Raw genomic sequence first — 26317 nt, forward strand, 5'->3', positions numbered from 1 at the left:
AGCGCATTGGGAGACTAGGTTTTGGGGTGTGGGCTTCACAACCCACTTTTCACTCTCATTTGTGGGTCCCACTTCAATTTGTGGGCTAAATTGTGGCTGGTATTTGCCTTCCTTTTGGGTTTTAGGTTTTGAGTTGGAGTGGATTTGGTGGAGGGGGTGGGGAAGGAAAAATTTAGGTTTTAGGTCACCATTAAAGATGGTCTTAGGTTTTGAGTCTTTTATGGCCATGGAATTCTGAAAGTCTCACATCACCTAGTGGAGTACGTGAAGGATAGCAAGATCCCACCTGGCAAGAAAATAAGCTAGTTGTCAGTGATATATATAGGAGGTTTCTTATCAACATTTAGTGTTTTTTTTTTTATGACTTTCACACATCATTCTTTTACTTTTTTCTTCTTTTCTAAAAGTGCAAGGAGAGAAAATGGAATTAGTGTAGGTTTTGTTTGTACTGCGTTTAGCGGGTGTTGTCTCATCTAGTAAGCGTTGTGGTCTCGTTTTTCATCGACAGCGTAATGCGGTCTCATCTTTTAACAATGACTTTATGTGACTTTGCTATTCGAGAATGGCCAGTGTGTGTCATGATATAGGTATGATCTATTGTTCCTATGATAGCTCTGTAGTGGCGACGCTTGTGCTTGTGATTGTCGTGTAGGAGTTTTACTCTAATTGCTTGTTTGTGCAAATGCACCCTAGATCAATGTCTTGATCATTGGAGCAATGAAATAACGCTATCACTTCTCGACAAACACAATAATTTTTGTTGTTTATCGACCACGCACCTCTTTACTTTCACATCTAAGAACAATTTTCAATTACAGAGGAAAAGGAAGAACAACATACTTTTTCTATGAATGGAGTAGCAAAATTCGAACATAGAATCTCTTCTTCTATTTCAAAAGAGAAAACATTTTTCGTTGATAATTTGGCAATTAAATATAGCGTGGTATTGTTCACACATTTATTTTTATTTCTTATACATTCTTTCAATTTTCAGTCGTCGAATTGAATAAATTAAAAAAGATCAACAAACAAAAATTAACAAAAATCTCTAAGAAGTTAAAAAAAATAAGTACGTAAATAGTATTACGCAAAACATAAAGGTTAACTTCTCTTCATTTCTCTTTTCACAAGATAAAAGCATAACTGCATAAGTACGTTGACCGATTGTCCACTCACCTTATTTCACTATAAAATGTTTAACCACAAAAAAAAAATGAAAATTGTATTAGAAAATGTTTTTGTCATTTGGGCTCCTACATGGATCGTGACATCTTGTAAATTGTGCTTAGCCCAACAGCATCTTCTTCGAATCCTTTTAATAAAAATTCCAGGAATTTGTAAATCTTGTCCGTTCATTGTACATTGTACGATTAGTTTTTGTTAGATATTGTTGTATTTAATTTTAAATAAAAATATTTAAAATTATTTATGACCGTACGATGTACTATAAACAGATATGATTTACGAATTCGCGATCCTTACAAAGAGAACCGACTAGAATCCTGATTCGTGCTTAGGTTGGGAAAGCCCAAGTCTGGAGGGTAGTTTTGTAATTGTAGCAAGTGGGTGGGAACTGGATAACAAAGGATCCATGCTCTCTCTTCAATCTTGATTAGTCCAGCGAAGTAGAGTACAAATGCAGCGGGTGAGGCTCTCAAGCTCTTGAAAACAATGGCCTCCTCACTCACCTCATCTTTCCAAACCAAGTCAGCTCACAATTTACTTTTACTTTTACTTTTATTTTTGCTTTTACTTTTACTATGCCGCTCTCTAATTCAAGCATTTGTTTTCTGTTCCTTGTCTTTTGGGTCAAAATTACTTGTAATAATTTGTAAAGTTTGAATCTTTCTGACAATTTGAAGCTTTTTTCAAGAAGATTGGGTTGTGGGAATTGAAGGATTTTATTATATTTTCAGGTGATTATTTTATTAAGTAGAAAATTGTTTTAAGCATAAAAAAAGAGTGCGCATCCGTAGAATTAATCTAGAGGTAGAAGATGATGGCCTGTATTGTAACCCTACCTTAGTTTCACATTCAAACGGTGCCGTTTCAATTTCATGGCCAGCCACTGGCCCCACTACACCCCACACGTGGAAAGGTATCAAATTTATAATGCAGGTAACAAATGCAAGGCAGACGTAGTAGAATGGCTTAGTGATATTTAAGTGAGAGGTTTTAAGTTTCATTTTCGTTAAAAGTGAAATTGAATTACATTATTGCTAGTTAATTGTGAGCTTAACCCACTCTTCATCCTTTTAGTGTAAATAATATCGTATTTTAGTGCATTTGCCTCAGCTTAGGGTAGTGTTGGTTTCTCAGGTCTCAAAGTTGGGGAAAGGTCCGATTTCATGTGTTTTTCAGACACCCAATGGAACATAAGAAACTAATGTTTGCACCGTGTTATGTTTTTGAAGTTTCGTTACTTTGTTCTCGGGTTTCAAATTTTGGAAAAGGTCCAAACTTGAAATGGATTCATGAATTTTTCTGAAACCCAGTGGATCATAACAAATTAGTGGTTAGATTGTGTTCTTATGTTTTGAAGTTTCCGTTACTTTGTTATCCAGTGTTTGGAGAAGGTCAAAACTTTCATGAATTTCAGAAACCCAATGGAACATAAGAACCTAGTTTTTAAATTGTTTTGTTATGTTTTTGAAGTTAACATTGGAGTGGATTATTTCTGGTTTAGTGAAGATCCTTTTTACTATCATGTTTCAGCAATTTGCGGTCTGCTTTTTTGGGCGAGAGAAACGGGTTCTCTGTTTGTAGTGTACCTGTATCTCATGTCGGGTTTTTGAAGAAGACAATAGAGTGTAAGGAATCACGAATTGGAAAGCAGCCAATTGAAGTACCATCCAATGTGACAATTTCTTTGGAAGGACAGGCTTTGGCAGTAAAGGGACCATTGGGGCAGCTTTCACTAACTTACCCGCGAGAAGTGCTGGTTCAGAAGGAGGATTCTGGGGCTCTAAGGGTCAGAAAGGCAGTAGAGACTAGAAGAGCCAATCAAATGCATGGCCTTTTCAGGTACATTTCTTCCCTCCTTGGCCATGTACTTTAAACAATAAACCAGCCTTACTCTTAATGGTTTGTTCCTTATGTGCCTGTTTGAATAATTTGCTTAGGACGCTTACGGACAACATGGTGGTGGGGGTGTCAAAAGGATTTGATAAGAGGTTGCAATTGGTAGGCGTCGGTTATCGAGCTACTTTAGAAGGAAAGATCTTGGTACTAAGTCTTGGATTCTCCCATCCGGTTAGGATGGATATCCCTGATGGTATACAAGTCAAGGTCGAAGAAAACACCAGAATCGTTGTTAGCGGATACGACAAGAGTGCTATAGGTCAGTTTGCTGCGTCGATCAGGAAATGGAGACCCCCGGAACCGTACAAAGGTAAGGGTGTGAAATATGCTGATGAAATCATAAGAAGGAAGGAGGGAAAAGCAGGGAAGAAGAAGTAACAGCCTTGGATTGTTTCATTTTTGTATTCACATTCCTGCTTGTCAAATGTGTCAGAATTATCGAATGTACTTGCATTACCGCGAGCAATTCCAGTGTCAGTATTTTCACATTAAGGTAGATGCTAAAAAGTTGACCTGGCAAACAGATCGTGTTGGACACAACCCGATTTCTGAACGAATCCACACGAACCCAAGCTGTTAAGGTAAAGTATAGTCAAAAGCTTAAAAAATGAAACAAAACACAAGGATTTTGTTTCTTCTCACAAACACGACCCTTTCTAACTGTTTTGCCCGTCAATGCTCAACCCGAACATTAAATCTTTGTGTGTGTTCATGTCGTGGCATTAGGTAAGTGCATAATTTTATCATATCGTAACAGAAAGTTACCATAAAGCAGCAGTGAATGGTAGAATCGTGGAAGATAATAATGATTAAATTGTTTTGCAGTACATATTATTATGTATCTTAAATCAAATCATAACCACACCCAAAAATGAATGTTCCTTCTTTCACAACTGTTTTCTCACTACTTGAGTGGCTCCTTCACATCCCATTTATTCAGCCTTTTATTTGCCTCTTCCACCTGCAATTCAATTCAAATGTATGGTTTCATATTAATAACGATTATATAAAAATTAAAAAATTAAAAAATCACTTATAATGTTAATTAATAAATCATGCAAGATAAATCCCAAAAATAATTATAATAAAAATTTTGAAGTAAAAGAAAAGTCGCACTCAAATCTAAAAATAATTATAATAAAAAAATTTGAAGTAAAAGAAAAGTGGCACCCAAATCTGATACCTCTTTGTTCCAGTCAGTCCGAATGGTCACCCACAGTAGGATGAGTGTTTGCATCAATGTGCCCCCCACCATTCCTAACCATATTCCCTACAAATTTATCGCACATAATTATTATAGTCGTCATCATTTGTATGATACTTTTTTCGATCACATTAGTGCATTATATGATACGATAATTAATGTTAGTAAATATTCGCATCATACGATTAGATTAATTCAGTAATGAGAACTACGAAATTATATTTTTCAATTTGATGTTGGTTTTTTGTACCTTGGCGCCGAGCTTGAAGTAAAACCCTAGGAGCGCACCAAATGGTACTCCAACCACGTAATAACATCCAATATTCACATACGCAACAAAAGCTTGCCATCCACACCCAACAGCAACACCTGAATTCGTGCATTTACATTAGTTAGCATATGTTTCATTTAACGTAGGGAAGTTCATGGAAGAATGCTCCAATTTATATTTACCGGACAAAACTGGCTGGACTCCGTTAAGGAGGAGGGTGAGGGCCAGAAGCGGGCAGAGATCAGATACAGCAGCAGCCACGGCTTCACCTTCGGTGAAGGCGTAGCTCAACTTATGACGCAGTAAAAGAACAGCTATGGCTGCGAAGATTGAGATAATGAAAGAGACTACAGTTACCACCACAACTGAAAATGCTGTAGACTTTGGATGTCCAGCTCCAAGCTCATTACTCACTCTCACACTGCTTGCAGTAAATCATGAAAAGTAAAAGTAAGTTTAAATAATTCCATGTTCACTACATAAAAAAGTTATGTGACCTATCGATATTTATGTATAGGACCCTTCGTAAGAGGAATTCGAATCCATTGTAGCTGGAGCGGGAGATATCGACAATTATATTCTAACTGTATCGGGTTATCAACATATCGTTCATATTATTGATATTTCCGATAATTGATCGTACAGCTTTTGATATTCAATATGTTTATCGATATGGATTCAGCTCCGGCTATAGTGAATCGGGATCCCTTTCATCAGGTGCATGTATGTAATATATATGAATATGGCACTGACCTTGCAGCCGCATTTAGCCCAACTGAGATCATGAAGACCCATCCATTGATTGTCATGCTGCAATTAATTAAAAAAACCTCATATGTCAAACTCAATTAAAGACACAAAATTAGGTTTCCATGTAGAGTTTGTGGTTGGTTCTGATAAACTTGCAATTGTAAAGAATTATTAACCACCTTCGACTCGGAGAGAGCATGACATGACGGTTGCAATTGTAAAGAATTATTGTATTGTTGTCCCACGATTGGTGCTCTTAATATATAGAAGAGGGATTGGAACGTTAAATAAAATGTCCCACACATTTGACAAAATAAATTTCTTCTCCAAGGTATATGACTCTAGTCTCTATGCAACTGGATTTAACTTATTCAAAGTTATGTCATGATTCGCCCACTAAATGAAACCAAACAATATTGATTTCAATCTAGTCTAAATCATGAAATGGATGATCACTAAACGAGGCATGAGTATTAGGACATGACTCTAGGTAACTAGATTTAACCTAATCTCAATTATGTCACAACCATGCTCGTTACTTCCAAATTTTCTAATTTTTTACTATTCTCATTATCGTTCCATAAACATATCATACTGAATTCAACCTAATCTTAATCATGTTATGATCCGCTCACTAAATGAGACCGTTACACGGCCTTCATGCGATGGTGAGGTCCATACTAATTAGACCCATTTTTAGGGCCAGTGGTCCAAGAATTGCCTAAAGCCTAAAAGCAGGAATTAATAGAATGATGCCAAAAAGAACTATTAGGAAAGAGACAAAACACACATTTGTCTTTGGCTTGTAATAATGCATAGAAGATAAGAATATTTATCAAGCAATGCAAGTGCCACGTGGGTATGAATGAAATTAGAATTTGACTTGGAGACCACAAAGCTCCTAGTCAATTCGTTCACATCTTCCATCCAGCCAGCAATTACCATTGTCCAAAAAGTTCGCTAACCTCATGTGGAAAATTCCATCTAAAATGTAAGGCTACGTCTCGACGCTTAAGCTCCATTCAATCCTAATTCAAATAATATTTGCCAACTTAGATAGACAAAATTGACCACTCGCATGTAAACACATGACAAGTTGCGGACTCATTGATCTCAATAAGTCTCGCAATGCATCACGATTCGTAACTAGTTGGTTAAATTGTTAAATTTTAAAAAACAAAGAATTAGAGGAGATCAAACTTGAACCAAAGTATATAAACATTATTATTTTTCGCTATTTGCAAAATCGCCGAAAGAAATAATTAACTATCTTTCTTTTTGCATAATTTTAAAAAAAAAAATAAAAATAAAAATAAGAACGGGACTTGGCTGCTGAAGATTAAGCAGCACCCCCTGCTGATAACCAATCACGGCTGGACACGTGTCCAAGTTGTGAATTTTTTAATCACAACTTGAACACGTGTCCAACCGTGATTGGTGATTAGCAGGGAATGCTGCTGATTCTTTCAGCAACCAAATTATATCCTAAAAAAATGAGTGAATGCAGATTCATTCACCTCTCAATTCATAAATGAAATCATTACAACAGTTTAGAGTTTACCTAATGCAGATTCATTCACCTCTCAATTCATAAATGAAATCATTACAACAGTTTAGAGTTTACCTACTACAGCATAAAGTACGTTGTTTTCGCACTATTTTTTATATCAATAATTGAAGCCAACACGACAACTTAGATTCACCTCTTAATCCATTCATAAACCTCCGTTTTTATTGTTTTTTGAGAGTATTTTTACTTATTTTATATCAATAATTGACGCTTTGGTGAGCGAGAAAAAGCCGGGTCATCCACTAATTTTAAGTAGAAATTTCTAACAACATGTGAACCATTATATGGCGATATTTTAAACTTCTTCTTGTACTTTTCTTTTATTTCTCACTTTCTATATTAAAAAAAATGATAATCAAGAAACAAAAATAGAGTATGCACATCATCTATTTTATTGCATGTATATCAATTGGCATCCAGATATTCGGTTGGGCCATATGTTCGCCGTCTTAATGGTAATACTAGAGAAATTAAATTTGTAAACTAAATTGTGTAAACTAAATTACATAGAAATTGAGGATTGAGTTATTGCCTGAATGTTGATAAACGTACTCATTTCTTATTGATGAAAAGTCATTTAATTTGTAAATTTTGTCCTACGATCGGCAAATAATAATAAAAGAAGTTTTTCTTGTGGTCCAAAATTTTTTAAGCATGGAGCATCTGCTACACTAAATACTTAATACAATCATTGAATATTTGGTGGTTGGACCGGTTTTCCGTCACATTAAAAAAGTTTCTCCCTATGGCCAAATGTAAATAATTAACTACAGGGTTTGGGTCCGACCAGTATTGAGTAGTGACGTGTAATAATAAGGCATGCCTGTGAAGACCCAAGTATTGTCGGGGAAATAGTATAAGCATTTTTCCTTGGGGGTCAGGTCATTATAGAAGCACCTCTTCCGTGGGTAAGAAAAACAAGGATTTTTACATAGTTTTTTCACCCTTATTTATTTATTTATTTTTATTTATAAACAAAGATGTGTATAAGGGGAAATAAAAAATGATAAACATACACTATTTGAGCTTTTCATAGACAATTATCTAATCATCATGTTTGTTGAATCTATTTAATTCATTAATTCGATAATTAAAATTGAATCAGCGGTGTGAGAATCTAAAAAAGAAACCGACAAAAATAAATAAAAAACAGTCAAAGAACATTTAACCATGGCTTACCAGATGGAGAGGGAGTCAAGGGCCAGCTCAGGGTTTTCCAGCAACCCAGCAAGCAAAACAAGAATCTGAAAGTACCACGTCTCCAGGCAAAGCATGATAGCAGACGCCACAGACAACTTGAAAAAACTGTACAATCCGCTGAAAGCTTGCCACGAAAACCGTGTCCACGTGTTCTTACACCTGTCACTCTTAACAATGTACACGAACTGTGCCACCACGGTGATCCACCATGACAGACTGAGCACCAGCGACGCACCCAGCAAACCCAACCCCAATTTGTACACAGCAACCCAGCTGAGCAAAATGTGGATAACTAGGGTTCCAGTCGATATATAAGCACTTGGGGCAACTATGCTTTGAGATTGCATGAACTTTTGGATCGGGAAGTTGACAACGTAGGCAAAGATCTGAGGGATCAGTCCGTACACATAAACTGCAGCTGAAGAAGCAATGCTCGGAGATTCACCAAGTAAAAGCAAGATTGGTTCGGAGAAGACGTAAATAATGGTGAGGAGTACACCAGGGAAAAATAGGAGGACTGCTGATCTTTGTAGGTATATGCCTAACATTTCGTACTTTTGGGCACCGTATGCTTGTCCACATAGGGTTTCCACTGCGCTTCCCATACCTAACTGTCCGGACATAAGAACAAATAGTAAGACAGATGTCGGAATTACGGACTTTCTCGGTGTCAAGGACTGGTTTGAATTATTACAACTCATTAGATTGAGATGTATGCTGAATGAAGAAATGGATGCGAACTATTGAATTTTTTTTACTTTGAATCTCCCCAAAAATGGTCGGATTTAGAAGATCAAGTTTCCTTCCTGAGCATTTCCAAGTTTAACTTAGATAAAACCTGAAAATCGACATACGTTTCTTCCTATTACATACATTTAATCTAGTGATTTATTCGATCCAAGATACCAAAACTCGCAAAATTTATTCACTGAATTTATTTCATGAAAGATGCAAATACGCTATGATCACTAAAATTATTTTATCAAATTTTGATCACCAAACAGTCTGTTAATAATTCCGTTGCATACCAAAAGACCATAGGCGAAGATTTGGATGCCATTGTTGCCGAGGGAGGAGGCGGCGAGCTCGAGATTACCGAGGTGGCCGCAAAACATTTGGGTGGACATGGACATGACATAGTTGATCATGTACACGATGATGGCAGGGGCGGCGAGGACGACGAGGAGCTTGGACTCGATCCATAGGGCGGGTTTAAGCCGCTGTGAAAACGGCTTGCCGGTGTCGCATAGTACTTGTTCCAGCTCGCCGCTTGCATGCTCTTCGTGAGCATGCTTTGAGGTGAAGGATTTGGTGGACGGAAGGGGAGGGTAGGATTCCAACAGAGGATGTTGAAGCTCGTTTTTGGGAGAAGTCATTTGGGAGATTTTGGTTTTGAAGCAATCTGCTGGGTTCAGCTGCTGGGTGCGGGATGAGCGGCGTGGCAAGTTTGTTTAAGTAGGTAGGATTAGGAAGGGATAAATGATGGTTATGGGGTACGTGACAAATGGGATAATTGAGATCTGGACAAACGAGAGAGATGATGTAAGATGGAGAGAGTCAACATGGAGGAAGTTGCAAGTTTTGATTTGTGAGCCAAAACATTCAAATCATATGTCGAGAGGCGTGGAACATATGGGTTGCTATTGAACAAAAAAAAGAACAAAAAAGTTACGTCGTAATAATGTAATAATATAATGAAGAAATGATGTCTCTAAACTCTGATTTTGAAGAGCAAGTGGCCATTTACCGCAGTGATAAAAATGAGTTGAGTTCCTTCATGATGGTATGGATTCGAACTCCGTTGGTAGATAATCTAACATCTTATATAACAAAATATATCGTTTGATGTACTGGACTGTGTTTACGACACTTTGAAAAATCTCTCATTACTTTATGCATTTTTTATCTTTTTATTTTTTCTCCATGCACCACTATATATTATTGTTTTTTTCATTCTACTCTGATTTATTCAATTTAATGACAAAAAATATACATGCATGAGAAAAATAAGTTTGTAAAAATCACTTTTCGTTTTTATTTCTTAATTCTTTTTTGCTTTATTCGATTCAAATACCAAAATTAAATATGAGTGACAGAAGTGTGAAAGTTAATTCCCTAATGTGCACATATTTGATTTTTTTTTTTATACTTTATAAACTTTATTTACATATTTCTAAAGTTTGAAAGCTTAAAATTCAGCATTCAAACAAATATGAGTTAGTCCAGTTGGTCAAATTCGAACCTCTCTCTTTGGTCACCATGTTCAACCTATATTATTTAAAAGCTTATTATGAAAAATTGTACTTTTAATATTCAGTGTTTAAACAAATATGAGTTAAGCTAGTGAGTCAGATACGAATCCCCACTCCTTAATCAGTATGGGGGTAAATCCGTAAATGCACGACTTTTACTAATATAAAATTGTATCATTTTCAATCATTGAATTCATATGCACATGTGTTGGAGATCAAGTTTATCATGGCATAGTAGGTGTTCATATTGTGTTGGACTTTCTAAAATTTAAAAGCAGAGAACAAGTTTCTCTTTTGCATCATATTACACTACTAAAAGTCTAAAAGTAATATTTTAAATGCTATGGGTTATGATTGCTAACCACGTTGGCTGTCCAGATCAACCCAGAGGAATAAATAATTACACACAAAAAGCCAATTGGAAAGTCCTTGCAACCCCACCAAGTTTTGAACAAGTCAAATGAAAAGCAGTGCAAAACGTGTGGCTGGAATAAACCATAAGGAGCATAGGATACTAAATTCAACTAAAAAATGCAGAGCTTAACACATTTCTCGCTTACTTTTCTTGCAAGATGATGGAGATTCAGAAGACAAAGACGGCCATGGAGCCGCAACGTTGTCGTTAAGATCACAAACGAAGCTGATTCCCGAAGTTTTATCATAAGTCGCATCCAAAGGCAAGCTCGGCAGAAGGCAGCCATACTCTACTGACAGTATAAACGGAAAACACACAATTTTAGAGTAGCGAATACATTGGATAATAAAAAGCTAAAACGAAAGATAAGAATTCTTAAGAGAAAAATTTGTGAGCGAAGAATAGCAGATTCATTGAGAACGATATGCTTAAGTATTTGTTCATATTAACCATATGAAAAGAACGGACCTAGATGATACTACAAACAGAGATTGTTAGTCTGATACACTTTCACTATTTTTACATGATACGTCAAAATTATCTCAAGCTCATCCTCATTGTATCATTAGTACAGATACAAGCATACGATAATTCTTGTTAGCTTAGCTAATTGTTTGTTAACGTTTGATTAAAAGTAAATTAGCTGATGTGGCATCGGCTAATCATTCAAAGCTTCTGTCATATAAGTTTGTGCTTCTAATTTTAGTAAATTAGTAAGCAAGTATTCCGAATTCTTACATTTCCTTCTTCAAGTCCCACAACACAGAAGAAACCATTATTACTGTCACAGTATAGGAGAATAAGGGAGAAAATGAGAGTAAAGTTGCAAGTTGTCAACCTACAGAGTCGAGGCAAAGCGAGGCCAATTGTATGTTGCTATGATATATTAAGAAGTACCTTGTGAACCAACTGGTGCATCCAATTAGTAAAATCCACCCCCACGAACAATAAATCGGAAAAGAATATGCTAATCAGTATCAGTTTTCGCCAAAATGAAGAACTGAAAGAAGATTATATACAGTATTCGTTCATCCAATCAGATATAACAACAATGACCTTGAAGAGAGAAGTCCTTGAGGTTTATACAACATAGATTATAAACATTGGACACATTAGCTTTCAGCAACTTTTCTCCAAGTGATGCTGCACAATTCAAGGCCTGCAAGTTTGTAATGAAGCTCTGTTCTTGCAACCGGGAAACATAACTATCCATTGCATTGCAGCATGCTGTCTCATTGCTTATCGCATCTGCACATTCTTTCACAACATTTGTCATGTTGGGGGAAACCAGAGGACACACTGAACCATACGCAACAAAAACATTGAAGATCTATAAGTCAACATATGATTGATAACTCTGAAATAAAAGGGTCCTTAAGCTATTTGTGTGCTGACCTTTATTTACTTTGCAACTTGAAAGTCCTCTAAGAGTCTTACAATCATCAATCCTAGTTGAGTGCTCAGGCAACTCGTGGACCCCTTCCGAATTTGGCATACCAATCGCAGCAATTGTTCTAGCAGCATGTAATATGGCATTTTGGCAAACTTGATCACAACACTCATTGACGGGATCAACGTTTTTACAAGCAGCAACTAGTTTTGAAGAATCCACAGTGCTCTCAAACATATCAACCTCTGTAACAGGGCAAGAGGCTGCAGTAAGGTTTTCTGGTCGAATTGAGCAAATCTTTTGAATATTCTCGTTTGCTTCTTGACCCTCTAGGATCTTCTCAACATCTGAGAGGCAGTGTTTAGCATGAGTTGCATTCAAAGAGAGCATCCCAGAGGATTTACTTGAGTGTCCTATAAGAGTCGCTAAGGTGGCGTCAAATTGAGGACAACAAACTACATCGGCCAATAAGGGTGCGAAGAAAGCCCAGCAGTCAGTTGCTGTTATGGTCATCATATTTACAGCCACTGAAAAATTTAACGTACAGAGTCCTGAAACATATAACGAACCATCATGTGCTTCTCCACACTTTCCATGACATAAAGGTGCCTATTTCTTAAGCATTTTCTAATGAATTTCTGCACTAAGTGAACCATTCAAACTTCAAGTGTGCAACCTAATTAAAACTACTAGAAGATTCTTCACTAGAACTTGGACAATGTAGGATGCTTTCAACTTCTAATTGATAGATAAACTCGCCGGACTTTATCTTCTTAGAGAACGACTAATCCTATCACATGGTAATTCACAAGATTGCTCCTCGTACCTGATAATGCTGGGACGCTGTATTCGTGAATGGCGTCAATGGTGAAGGGGCTAATAAAGGAAGAAAAGGCTGAGGGTTTACACCGTTTGCAACATAAGAAGCTATCGCTTCCACATCCCTAACCGCGTCACAATGGGACTCATATACACCTGGGACTCATATACACCTGCAAACACGTTAACAGAACCAAAGCTCTCTTAAGTAGAAAACCCAACTCAGTCATCAACAAGAAGGCAGGTCTAATACATGAGCAGTCCTCAAACTTCAAACAAATAAGATAAACAATTAACATGCCAAATTGCCAATCCAATTGGAAACATATTGATGAGTCAATTTCATATTGTATATTTTACCCTATTCTTAGTATGTTTTGGTAATTATTTTGGTAGAATTTGGATACTTTGATTTATTATTTCAATATAAGACATCTGACTTCCTCTGGAGTAAAACATGGTCAAATTGACGAATTTTGGAGTAATTCTAGTTGGAGGATGTTCGTGAGTCAGTTAGCTTGATCGTATCAAAATATCATATTTTTCTACCAAGCGATGATTTTCTGGCGATAAAATAAAGGAGCAGTGCGCGGTGCTGGAATAGTGACGTTTTGGGCTTAAATTGTATTCTTGGAGCCCAATATGACCTTGGATGATTTCTTGGCCTTCTGGATATGTGTTCAGAACTTCCTGATCTTCAAAACAAGCTATCATGGGCCAGATTTGGAGGATATTTGAGGCTAAAAGGTGGTTAGATAGTTTCTGTGCAGTTTATCCTAGCTTAATTAGAATTTTATGTTCTAATATATTTTATTATTAGTTAGTTTTCTAGTGGAAATAAGAGACTTGGTTCTCAGGGTTTAGGGAGATATTTAAGGTTTTAGTCAGCCCTAGTTTTAGGGCTACGCTTTCTTTTATGCAACTTTGGAGACAGAGAGTAATTGTTAGGGTTCTTGGAGATTTTCTACTTTAAGGTGTTTTCACTCCTTTTATTCTTAATAATATTTTCTATGATTTCAATTATGAATATGCGTAACTAATTCCTTTTGCTAGGGCGAAACTTTGAGTTTTAGCATAAATATGTGATTTTTATTTAATTGCTTATGATTGATTGCGTGCACACTTTGAATTATTAAACATCATGATTAAAACTATCTAATTGTCTTAATGTCTAATCATCATTAGGATCTTTAGAAAAGTAATTTGAAGCAATTTTTGTCGGAAGGTTCCCTAAAATTGACGATGGCTTCTTGTGGTTAATAATTGTAATTTCACTTAAAATGAATACCACATCATAAGGTTGCATGGTTTTTCAAAGAGTTTTCATAAAGCATAATGAGTCTCTCATGTTCAGATTTGATCCGAACGTCCGAATGGGTTGCATGTTATATATACATTCTATGTTGGAGGTTTGAAGTAGAATATAAATTAGGAAAACCTAACATTTAAAGTGGCATGTGTGGATTATAAGTAATTGGTAAAAGTTCATAAGATTGCTAGGTGATGGTGGAACCTGTGCTTTCTTAATTTGATTTCTCCAAAACTTTTCATTTTCTTTCAGTTTTAATATTGCAGATTGTTTTATTTTTATTAATTAAATTCGTTTTATTAAATTAGGTCATAAAAGCAATTATCTCAAATTTTATTTTGCAATAATTAGTTGGAATTTCGTTTGTTTCGAATTATTTAATATTCTTTGTGGAGAACGACCTTGCGAGATCCGTTTATACTGCAATAACTTTGTCATTCTTGTAAGAATTATAAGAGTTTTTAGCTCGTTTGCGTGTGTGATAAATTCCCTATCACATATATTGAAACTACCACAACCCAATGTACCCATAAACTTTACTCCAACATACCAGCTAGAAAATTTACATGCTGAAATAAAACCCCACCCAAAAAAAAAACCTAAAGGGGAACACCAATCACTTGGTAGGACCGGTACAACTCAAAAAATGCCCAGTATAAATGCTGACAGAGAAGCAGCAACAGAAAGTATGAAACTTTCAACATTTATACAAATACAGGTAGAGGTTGAAACCAGGTGAAATTGGCAGAGGAAGAAGAAATGGGAAGCGGAGTGAGAGTGTGACGAGAGAGAGAGAGAGAGAGAGAGAAATGGAGTTCAGCCTCTCTCTCCAGCCATGGCACAGTTCGCACGTGTGACGGAGGAAGGCACGTGTTGCGGTGAATGTCAGGGATGAACACGTGCTGGAAGCCCATGGCTATAGGGTTGGCACGTGAGCAGTTGCTTGTGTGTGTCGAGTTGTGTTGCGTTTAAGTGCGGCATGGCGGCTTTTGACCCGTCGGATGCCGGTCAGAAAAGGAGAGAGAGCCGTCGGATGCAAGCAAATTAGAGTATCGCCTTTCTTTTTAGGGCTACGTACATTGTACAAGGAAGAAGGATTTTTTAAGGATATTATACGGTCAACAAGTTTGAGATAATTAAACTACCGATTTGTTCGAAATCTACAAATAACCACACGGTCTTCAAATTAAATAAAATTTTCGTGTCATTTTAGATGATGATGTAAATAGAATGAATGATGATGTTTTACGGTCGCATTAGTTGGGAATGAGGAATTTTCTCATTATTAGGAATGAGGGATGTATTATTTTTATTGGAACTTTTCTCTTTCTCTACTAACGTGATGTCATTTAATTGTGCAAACTTCATAATCGAAATCGTTCATTCTCTTATCATCATGTATAGAAACATTCATTTAATTTGAAAACAGTATAGTCATCATATGAATCAAAGGAATTAACAATTTCCCATGAGGATGCAAGTCTAGACAACTTTCAAGTCGAATGAATTTTTATAGATATTATATTTAGATTTATGATAAGAAGAATAAAAGTTGGGATTATGACCTTTACATAGTGAAATGATATCACAATAGAGAGAAATGAGAGTTTTCATTCTTATTTGAAATAAGGGAAGTACTACCTTTTGTGGATAGAATGAATCATGATGCTTCAATTTTCTCGCATTGCACATAGAAGTTCTAAAATAGTATTAAACCTAGAGGGGAGGGAAGTATTATCCTTTTGCTCATGTGATGAAAATATTGTTTACACGTTAGCCCAGAACTAGTCTAAAGTCTATCATGTTATAGATATAATTAAAGGCTTGGGAGGTCAAATAATTAGAATGCATAAGAATTCAAAACATCAAAGGTGTAATGTGTGAAAAATGCAACCCCATAATCCATTTTGAAGATGACCGCATACCTAGAGAAGGTAAAATTTAGTTTATTTTTATTTTTTAAAAGATAGTATCTACCCTAAGGGTAGGGGGTGGACTAAATCTTACAATAGATTTGTCATAATAATATGTTTCAACTTTGCCTTTGGCGAGAATCGAATTTAAAACCTCTCACTTACAAGTCTTGATCATTCATCTAATCTAACGAATTTAATCCTCCCACGTCATATTAGAATAGAATGCACATTTTGCACCTTAGCACTAATACATTTCTATACGAGTCTTCTCTTTGTCCTTCTTTTCCACTTTTCTTTCGACGCACAATGCCAACTGGTTGAAAGACTACAATTATTTATTTCAGTTAACAATTCAATTCCAAGAACTAATCGTCAATTTTCCTTTTGACTGAAAATTTCAAAGAGATATATAATAGTTACGAAATGACCGTTCTTGATAATTAAATAGATATAAATACACACAAAAAATATTGTTCTTCGATTGTTTTTATTTTATTTTATCAAATCTTGTTCTTCGACTCGATCGCAGGGGCAGAGATAAATAGTATGATTTAGGTATGATTTGGGGTTAAGGTGATTTTAAAAAAAAGCTGGTATCAAAAAAAGCTGAGGGTCATTTTTGTGTTTGGTAAACTTCTAGCTTCAGTCTTTTTTCACGGTTTTGGGTTGGGTGAAAAAAAAAAGCCAAAAAACAGAAGTAGCAAAATGCAGCTTTGAAAAGCTAGCCTTTCAACTTCTGCCCAAAGCTCTAAAACACGGGTGAACAGTGACCCTTTAATGAAAGTTTTTGGCAATCCTACCATGAGCTCTCTCTTCCGCCACCACACTCCTTCGTCAAACCCACCACTCTCCCACACCTCTCTGCACCCCCTCCGCCTTTCCTGCTCCTTCAAACCCACAAAACCCCCCAAACCACCTTCTCTATCCGCCTCAATACCGCCACCTGCCAGAGACAGAGTTATCGACTTCAGAAAATACAAGGGCAAGATGATGGGCACCCTCCCTTCAGCCTACCTCAAGTGGGTCTCCAAAAATCTCCGCGCTTGCAACTTTGAAGGCTGGGTGAAGCTCGCCGACCAGGTCCTTGACGACGTCGTTTACTGGGACCTGATTGAGTAGGAGTTGGCGGAGAACGTCCTGAACGGAAATCGGAGGAAAACAGACCCAGCCTCTGAAATCGTTTCGTCCACCGAGCTATGGCGGCTCCAAACCCATCAAGAACCCTAATTTGCCCAAAACCCGTTTCTCCATTTCACTGATACATTCACTCAGCTCAAGCTCAGGCGATTGATTCCGAGGATTCCGAGCAGGAGGAAGATAAAGTGCAGAGAGAGAGAGAGTTGAGGTGAGATGATCGGAGATCGAAGGTTTGTGTGTGGGGTTGTCTCGGTGGAGGAGAGAATGCAGAGAGAAAGAGAGAGAGCTGAGAGTTTTCGAGAGTGTAGAGGGAAAAGAAGACACAGGGATAAGGGAAATGGGGTGTGGGCCCCACAGCCACACAAAATCCTCACATCAAAATAATAATATTAAATAAAATATCATAATAATAATATAGTATTATACCTTTTTTTGGCCATTTCACACAGTCACAGCTGTTTTACATAGAAGTTTACCAAACACTATCATACTGTTTTTTTTTTTTTTTTTTTTTCCAAAAGCACTTTTACAAAAAAGTTTACCAAACACTCTGCTACTTTATTTCACAACTATTTATTCTCACAGCACAGCAAAAGTAGCTTTTTTTCAAAGTACAGCAATACCAAACCAACCCTTACTGACGTTAGTCATTATCCCAAAAAAATTTAGGTTCAGAAAGTTATTTGTCTGTCCCTTCACACACCCATCAAATTATGGAGCTTGTTATATTTTTATGATGGAAGGCAATAGATAGTTGGATATTGCACAATAAAACTACACAGCCATAGCAAGCACTTTGATGACAAGTGCTTTGTGATTTTATAGAAAGTGGAGAAGACGACGAGATAGAAGGGTGTAGGAGACGGCAAAGAAAAGGAAACGATATGGTACGAAGGGATTTAATTCAAACCTGTCGTGGGAGGATTGGATTCCATTCGATTACATGAGTTTATTCAAACACGTTCAATATATGAGTTGAATATTTACAAGCGTTCTTATTGATAAGAATTTTGTAAATTTTCAGCTCTAATAATGAACGTGTTCTTACCGTTAAGAACACGTTCATATATGATTAGCATCCTATTTTGTACTAATTTCTAAAAAAATAATTTTAGGCCTCGGGGTCTACTATTTCCCAGATCTTTTTTTTTTCAATTATTCCGAAATAGTAGGCAAAGTGTTATAAAAATACATGTCATGACAAGCCTTATGAGTTATCACCAGAATGCAGGGCATGACATGTCTTGACAAACCATGACTTGTCTTGACACGCTAACCCTCTCAACGTGGCATGCCAAAACATTGTTGTTGGCATGCGATGACATGTCACATGTCTTGACACACTAACTCTCCCATCATGGCACGCCATAATAAGCTTCGCGACTTGTCGATATAATGCATGGCGTGTCATAACATGCATTCTGCTGACAATTTGCAACGCTTGTCATGTTGGGGCCAACATCAATGTTTTGGCGTACCACGATGCAAGGGTTATCGTGTCATTCCATGCATTTTTCTAACACTTTGACATGCTAACCCTCACATCGTATCACGCCAAAACATCGATGTTGATATGCGATGACATGTCATGGCATGCATTTTGATGGGAATGTTATTGGATTAGGATGTCGTGACATGTATTAAATTATTCCGAAATAGTAGGCAAAGTGTTGGTAAAATGATGGCGTGTCAGGATGTGAGTGTTAGTGTAACGACCCGAAAATTTATATTTAGAAGCAAAAACTAAGATAGGCCCAAAATTTATTTTGGAATATGATCACCGAATTCCTTTTCTTAGACAATTTTCAAGAAAATATTAAATCTCAGTTATTTTATTATGGCTGCATCTAACCTTCTTGTTAGACTGCCTACGTACCCTACAAAGGGATCAAGCCATTCGTAGTTCACAATTTCAATTTCTAACTCATTTCCAAAAATCATTCAAGTGACTAACAATCACTAACTAGGTTCAAACAAGTGAGTCAAACCAAATGCTTATCAAATATGGTTTCAGTATATTGAAATACGCATAAAATGGTAGCGTTGGCTCACTGGCCACGCACCGCCGCATGTGCCGCTGTGCATGGAGGTCAGCCGTCCCAACTCATCGAAAAATTTCAACTATTTTCAAAAATTACCAAATTTTGCAGGAATGTACAACTCAAGGAAAGGAACATTTTTCATACCTTGGCCGAGGTCTAATTCGTCCTGAAAATACTTGAATTTGGCCACGAACTGCCTGAACGCTAGAAATTGGGTGACCTCGATCTGCCACCTCTAGTGCTCCATTGCCCCAACCAAGGCTTGGGCTTTATTCAAGGCCTCATGGGGAATCTAATGGTGGTGGTAATTGGTGGGAATAGCTTCGGGATTTTGGGATTTCTCGCACGAACCCATCGCACCCACCGACGGTTCTCCACCCATTTACAACAATTTTCTTCTAAATATGGGGTGGAAAAGGAAGAGGGAAGGGCTATATGATGTTTGGGAGTGGTAGCTTGGTCTAATTCATGGAAAACCATTGGAAATTATGGAGGAAACGGGTCAAAGGCGAGGGTTGAAGGGTGACTCGGTTCTTCCCCCTCCTTCTTCTCTCATTTCCCTCTTCTTTTTTTTTTTTCTTTTTTTTTTATGATTGGTTCCTGCCTCCCTTCTCATAATCTGATTGGTCCCATAACCCCTTTAATTGATTGGGCCGAACCCAAGCCCTTGATTGGTTCTCACTCCCACTTAGTGGGAGTTTAATTAAATTAAGGGGTGTGATATCCACACACCCCTTTTTACTTCGCTCACACCTTTTAAGTTTCCAATTGTCAGATTGGATGAATTGAAAAAGATCAACGGATAGAAATTAATAAAGGTGTGTGAGAAGTAAAAAGGGGTGTATGGATAGCACACCCCTTAAATTAAAACTATAGTTTAGTAAAACAACTTCAAATGTCCGTAAGTATACCATTATAATCCGGACTCTCAAACGGTTTTCGCCTATGCGCTCGTGGAATCGTCCTCTAAATATGTCAAGAAATACGATAAAATATGTCCTCGTAAAATTACCTTAACCAAATAAGGGCATTTCACTTTCACAAAAATTTCCACATAATCATATATTTTAAATTTTTCAGGGTTTTACAGTCAGTGTAGCTATGACTTGTCTTGACACGCTAACCCTTGCATCGTGGCACCTCATAACAAGTCTCGCGAATGGTTGACATAATGCATGGCGTGTGATGAAATGCATTCTGCCAACAATTTGCAACGCTTATCATGTTGGGGCCAACAAGAAGTTTTGGCGTGCCACTATGCAAGGGTTAGCGTGTCATGTCATGCATTTTTCTAACACTTTGACATGCTAACCCTCATATCATGGCACGCAAAAACATCACTGTTAGCCCCGACACTAGCCTCACTTCTAAATAATTCCGAAATGGTAGGCAAAGTGTTGGCAAAATGCATGTAAAAAAAAAAGATCTAGGAAAGTGTAGACCCTCTAGCCTTAAATTTTTTTTTTTTTTTTAAATTACTACAACATAGTAGGCAATTATATATGACTTGTTCTTACAGATAAGAACATGTTCACTAATTGAGCTGAAAATTTACAAAGGTTTTTAGCGGTAAGAATGCATGTAAATATTCAGCTCCATAATGAACGTGTTCTTACCGGTAAGAATGCATGTAAATTTTCAGCTCTACTCATGAACGTGTTCTTACCGGTATGAACACATTCATATATGACTAGTGTCCTGTTTTGTACTAATTTATTAAATAAAATAAAAAAAGGCCCCAGCGCCTACTCCCTCCTAGATCTTTTTTTTTTTTTTTCATTATTCCGAAATAGTAAGCAAACTGTTAAAAAAATGCATGTCATAACAGGCCTCACGAGTTGTCGCCTTAGTGCAAGGCATGACATGTCTTGACACACTAACCCTCGCATCGTGGCACGCCATAACAAGCCTCGCGAATTGTCAACAGAATGCATGGAGTGCTATGACACGCATTATGCCGACAATTTGCGACACTTGTCATGTCAGGGCCGACATGGATGTTTTGGCATGCCACAATGTGAGGGTTAGCATGTCATACCATGCATTTTTCTAACACTTTGACACACTAACCCTCGTATCATGAAACGTCAAAACATCGATGTTGTCACTTATCTTGACATGTCACATGTCACATGTCAGATGATATAGTGACTCGGGATCCTACAATAATGGTTAAATGAATTTAAGTTATAACTAATTACTTGTTTATGAGCATATTTACCCTTACACCTTTTTTTGTTGTTGTTGGATTTCACACTCACACCTGAAACCCTAAACTTTTCGGTGCTAGAATACTTGGTAATAAAATGTGAACCAAGAGAGTCAATGTCACATAGCTCAACCCACAGTCCATGATCCTTCCAAATTTGGGGCTTTGTGCCCTTGTGAAAGGTAGTTGTCTCCCATTATATATCATGTATGATAACAATATGAATAGGAAAGTTGAAACCACCATCCACATGTGCATACGCGTAACAGGGATCCAATATTTCGTAAAGAAATCAATAAAACAATGAACATAAATATCTGATCCATGTGAGATATGTTTCTAAAGACACTTTCAACGCGTAAAACCCTCTCATATGTGTGTGTGTCTGTGTAAATACATAATTCAAGTTTAATTTCAACGACCCCCCTGAAATCGTGGTATACGCAATGCAATGCAGAGAATGAAGTTGAAAATATCGGTGCTCAGAATTCACATGATATGCAGTGAACCCACCTCACCATGCAGAGCATCTCCATCACATGCGGTGAACCCCACCCGACCACCCTTTACAACCAATTACGTGATATAGGTGTCCAACACATTAGTTTGCAGACACGTGTATGTTACTAATTGCTGCTTTGACTTGTATTTTACTTGTTGATAATCAAAAAATGTTCACTTGTCAAACTTTTGTTGTTAGCTACATCAATTTTGATGATGTCAAATTGTAAATCCTCACCATCTATTGATGATATCTATAAATCCAATGCGTCGAAACCTATGTATTTACTAGTTTAAATACCAAACATCACAGACTGAGTAATATTATACCAGACTCATATTGTCAGATAAATATTTAAGTTGTTTTACTGTGAATTTGAAGCGCACACCTAATTATAATATGATAACTAAAGCATCTTATACCTGTTGTTTTAGGAGTATGATCTGTCCAAGCAACAATTCCATCAAGTCTGTTCTCCGCGCGTCATCAGTATAATAGTCCTATAAGCAAAAACCAGTTCATCATAAAACGCAAATATACAAAAGTACTGTTCTAGCTGATGGCATGAGCTCATATGACACTTTAATTCGTTATATGATCGATCAACTTATAAATGTCGACGGTTCCTACATCTATGTATGCTTAATATTGTAATATAAAAGGTAGTTAAAATTTGGTGAAGCCTATCTATGTAGCTTGCATCTATAATTAGAGAACAACTTCTTGATAAAAATATACTATCGTCATGGTGTGCTGGACGAATAACTCAAAATCCTACTAAATGAATAAATTTACACGTGTTGTTGAATTATTGGCACGAAAAGTCATCGCAACAGTGTACGCTGCCATATTAATCCTTCTCTTATAATTGGGGTCACTTACTGGTAATTGGATCATGATGGAATATGAATATTTTACGTGCGAATTGAGTACTATCGGTTCGTACGATTAATCGTTTATCAGATCATCTCATCGTCATCCAAATAAGTAGCTAGCTAGATAATAGGATTAGGAATAGAACAGAAATGATCGGAGCTGGATTGTACCAACTTCGTCACGTACTTAATTCTGATTGATACCCTCTATTGGGAGTATGTAAATTGCATAGAATCCAGCACATATGTAGAAATAAAACCTACCATTAACAACAAATTTTAATTAAGTATCATCTGCTGTCATCTACGGTGGCTGTACCTTGTATTTGGCAGTGATTTAGGGGAACTTAATTAATTAAACTATACTTAGTATTAATTTATCTAAGTTTAAGCCAAACACGTATGCATATATATTGGACGGATCGAAAGGAATCTTAGTCGAATAGAAAGACCATTATATTAATGCAGATACTTTTGAATTGTGTTTCTGGTTGACCAGAACTAGAAATAAAAAACTCAGTTAATAAACGATTACGCTAATCACATAAAACAATCACATATGCCGCAGTATGGTAGAATATTTTTCACAATACTAGAAATATAAGAAATCGAGAATCGCTTAATTAATTTATGTGAGGAAATGTAGTGTTGTTCTCAAGCAATAATTAAATGTTAATCCCACTTTTTCCTTCAAAATATTCGGCGCAACGAACGCAACCTCATGTGCTTTTGTTTCGCCCTTCTCCGGTTCTCCATCTATATATACTAATGCAAACACTTTTTTATAACCCCTACCACGTCTCTCTCCCCCCCCCCCCTTCTCTCTCTCTCTCTCTCTCTCTCTCTCAAGTAATACTCCATTTTTTCTAGAAAATCTCAGCTATGGGAAATTGTTTGAGAAATAATAACAAGATTGCATCACAAGATTATGAGAAGCATGAGGCAGCAAAAGAAGCAGAAACCCTAGAAGCCAGAAAAACAGCAATGCCAGTGCCGTCGAATATGAAGCAGGAGAAGAAGTCTGTGAGGTTTAATTTACAAGAAGATCATCAAAACAGTGGTAAAAGAGTTGATGGTGGTGATTCTAAAACTGGTGGGGCTGTGAGGATTAGACTGGTTGTCACACAGGAGGAGCTGAAACAGCTGCTGAATTATAAGAAAGATTCAAACCACTCATCTTTGGAGGAATTGTTGAATGCTGTCAAATCCAGAGGAACTAGGGTGTCTGAAATTAATGGAACAAGTAGTGATGATGAAAGCATAAGCAGTAGTAGTTGCTGGAGGCCAACTTTAGAGAGCATTCCAGAGGATCAACATTGATATCTGTGTGTAAATATATATATATATATATATATATATATATATATACACACACACTAATTGTATCTATATATATCTATCTATTGGGTTAGTATTTAATCACCATACCATCATTGTACTACTGTTTGTTGAGTTAGTACTAACTTCAAGTCTGCAAATTTGTTCAGTTGATTCATTATATGTTCGCCATCAAAAGCCAAAATTTGTGGTTTACTTGTTCACGATAATTACTTGGGTTTCTAGTTTTATGTTGCATATATAAGTTAAAGGCGCAAATCAGAAAAGTAGGTGATCGTTCAACCGTCGAATAAATTACTAATTCATTTCTGCTTTAAGTTGCAACTGCAACCAAATTATTGTTCAAGACAGTTAGGCCATTAATTTTTGGAACTTTTGAAAGATTATGGTAGTTACAGATTTGAATTTAATCCAGTTGGCTCTGCACCAAGTTCGATGCCCCCACCTTATAATTTAAACTAGAGGTATTTGTCAATTTCCTCCCAGAACTTGTAAGGAGTTACTAGTTTCCCTCATAAATTTTAATTTTAGCCGATTATCCTCTGAACATTTACAATTAGCCAATTTCCCTTCTGATGTTAGATCTTGGAATTTTTCATTCAAATTTTTATCCATTTTGGTAACATGGCAAATGTTTGAGGGCAATAAGTAATTTTATCCCTAATACGGACAACGGATTGCTTTTTTCTTCGTCTTGTTCTCTTCCACTAGCTAACTCCGTACACTTTTTGTTTGAATTAGTTATGGGAGTCCAATTACAAGCTGAAAATTATTGGCTTTGCACCCAATTTTCCAAAACAAACTTACCTTTTTGACAATATATAGTTGTCATGTATTGTCCGCATGACCAAGATTGATGAAAAATTGAATGAAAATTTTCAAAATTTAATACTAGGGGGAAATTGGCTATTTATAAAAGTTTAGGGGATGTAATTGGCTAAAATTAAAGTTCATGAGAAAATTGACAGCTCTATACAAATTCAAAGAACAAATCAACAAATAGGTCTTCAAAATAAATTGGAGTATCGCTCCTAATAAAAAAAAAAAAAAAAATTAGAGTGTAGTGTTTAAGTTTAGATTTAGAAGAATGCATGCATTGCCTCCGATAACAAGGTTGTAATCGATCCTACCTAGAGAGTTCGTGAGGAGCAACATAAAACAATAATAAATGGATAGTCAAGTATAAGATTTCAAGTTCAATTCTCATAAATAATGAGTTTGATATTTAATTACAAGCAATCTCTCTCCTTTAAAATTATTGTATCAAAAGGAAAAAGAAAAGTAAGACATAAATAACAATCAAATTTAATAATCTAATATCAAGGTATTTAAATAAATATTGGGTATGGCTAATTGACAAATCGACCCACACAGCATATGGGGTGCTTTGCCATTAGGCATCTGTTGGGTTTTTGGCTGATTGACAAATTGTCACACAGCATATTTGATGCGTATTCTGGCATGGATTTGGGCAAGATTGTGCTCTTTCCTTTCGTCTATCGTCTACACTAAATCCTTTCTTTTCGAATCCTTCAAGACGACACGAGTCACTCATCGTTTACACTTATAGTCATGTTAACCGTAAAATAATTGGATGAATTCAGTGAATTAATCACAATTTGTCATCAGTACCAACGTCTTTTAAGTCGTTAAATCAAATTCAATAATCATCGGTCACTAGTTTTAAACTGTTTAAATTTAATCCAATTGTGCAACCGGTGCCTAAAAATACTCAAAAAGTTGAACCAGTGGATTGAAAACATGATGAAATATCTAATAAATTATTGTATGGTGTTCTTCTCGTGTTATAACGCGTAACAATATTACAGTATCATACACTTCTCAAAAATTCCGTTCTCTTTGTCACATTTCTCGGTCGCATAGTAATCGATGATTCTTAGACTACTCACCCTTATACTTGAAATCAATAATCAAGATTAACAACGTATTCATTTATTTTCCTTCCCGTTAATATCAAATCAAAAAGCGAGTCACCATAAATCTCTGCATTCTTCAAGCTGTTTTTTTTTCCTTAAA

At 36.5% G+C, this 26317-nt stretch overlaps 4 protein-coding genes and 1 long non-coding RNA gene across 5 annotated transcripts; 2 read left to right on the forward strand and 3 right to left on the reverse strand.

Annotated features, from left to right (window-relative positions):
* The first annotated feature begins 1548 nt into the window (after nt 1-1548).
* LOC137739121 (large ribosomal subunit protein uL6c) lies at nt 1549-3573 on the forward strand. Its single transcript, XM_068478615.2, has 3 exons — nt 1549-1706; nt 2716-3024; nt 3123-3573. The coding sequence occupies exons 1-3, from the start codon at nt 1672-1674 to the stop codon at nt 3457-3459; spliced, it is 681 nt and encodes a 226-aa protein (XP_068334716.2). The 5' UTR covers nt 1549-1671; the 3' UTR covers nt 3460-3573.
* Nucleotides 3574-3859: 286 nt separating this feature from the next.
* LOC137739120 (protein DETOXIFICATION 40) lies at nt 3860-9784 on the reverse strand. The gene is made up of 7 exons (XM_068478614.2): nt 9105-9784; nt 8056-8687; nt 5310-5366; nt 4739-4977; nt 4536-4654; nt 4265-4351; nt 3860-4042 (listed from the first exon to the last, which is right to left on the reverse strand). Exons 1-7 carry the CDS (start codon nt 9450-9452, stop codon nt 3986-3988), a joined length of 1539 nt encoding a protein of 512 aa, XP_068334715.2. The 5' UTR covers nt 9453-9784; the 3' UTR covers nt 3860-3985.
* On the reverse strand, nt 5656-8049 carry LOC148694122 (uncharacterized). The gene is made up of 2 exons (XR_015966709.1): nt 6887-8049; nt 5656-6823 (listed from the first exon to the last, which is right to left on the reverse strand). It is a non-coding gene; the product is annotated as an uncharacterized LOC148694122 (long non-coding RNA).
* A 764-nt stretch (nt 9785-10548) lies between the features above and the next one.
* On the reverse strand, nt 10549-13666 carry LOC137740416 (putative GPI-anchored protein At1g61900). Its single transcript, XM_088700156.1, has 6 exons — nt 13600-13666; nt 12983-13108; nt 12139-12708; nt 11800-12042; nt 11641-11652; nt 10549-11032 (listed from the first exon to the last, which is right to left on the reverse strand). Exons 1-6 carry the CDS (start codon nt 13664-13666, stop codon nt 10869-10871), a joined length of 1182 nt encoding a protein of 393 aa, XP_088556282.1. The 3' UTR covers nt 10549-10868.
* Nucleotides 13667-23824: 10158 nt separating this feature from the next.
* On the forward strand, nt 23825-24262 carry LOC137740418 (uncharacterized). The gene has a single exon (XM_068480292.2). The coding sequence runs from the start codon at nt 23825-23827 to the stop codon at nt 24260-24262; it is 438 nt and encodes a 145-aa protein (XP_068336393.2).
* The last annotated feature ends 2055 nt before the right edge of the window (nt 24263-26317 follow it).

The sequence above is a fragment of the Pyrus communis genome, chromosome 9, assembly GCF_041283825.1.
Source record: "Pyrus communis isolate YQ-2024b chromosome 9, ASM4128382v1, whole genome shotgun sequence".
Classification (NCBI taxonomy): domain Eukaryota; kingdom Viridiplantae; phylum Streptophyta; class Magnoliopsida; order Rosales; family Rosaceae; genus Pyrus; species Pyrus communis.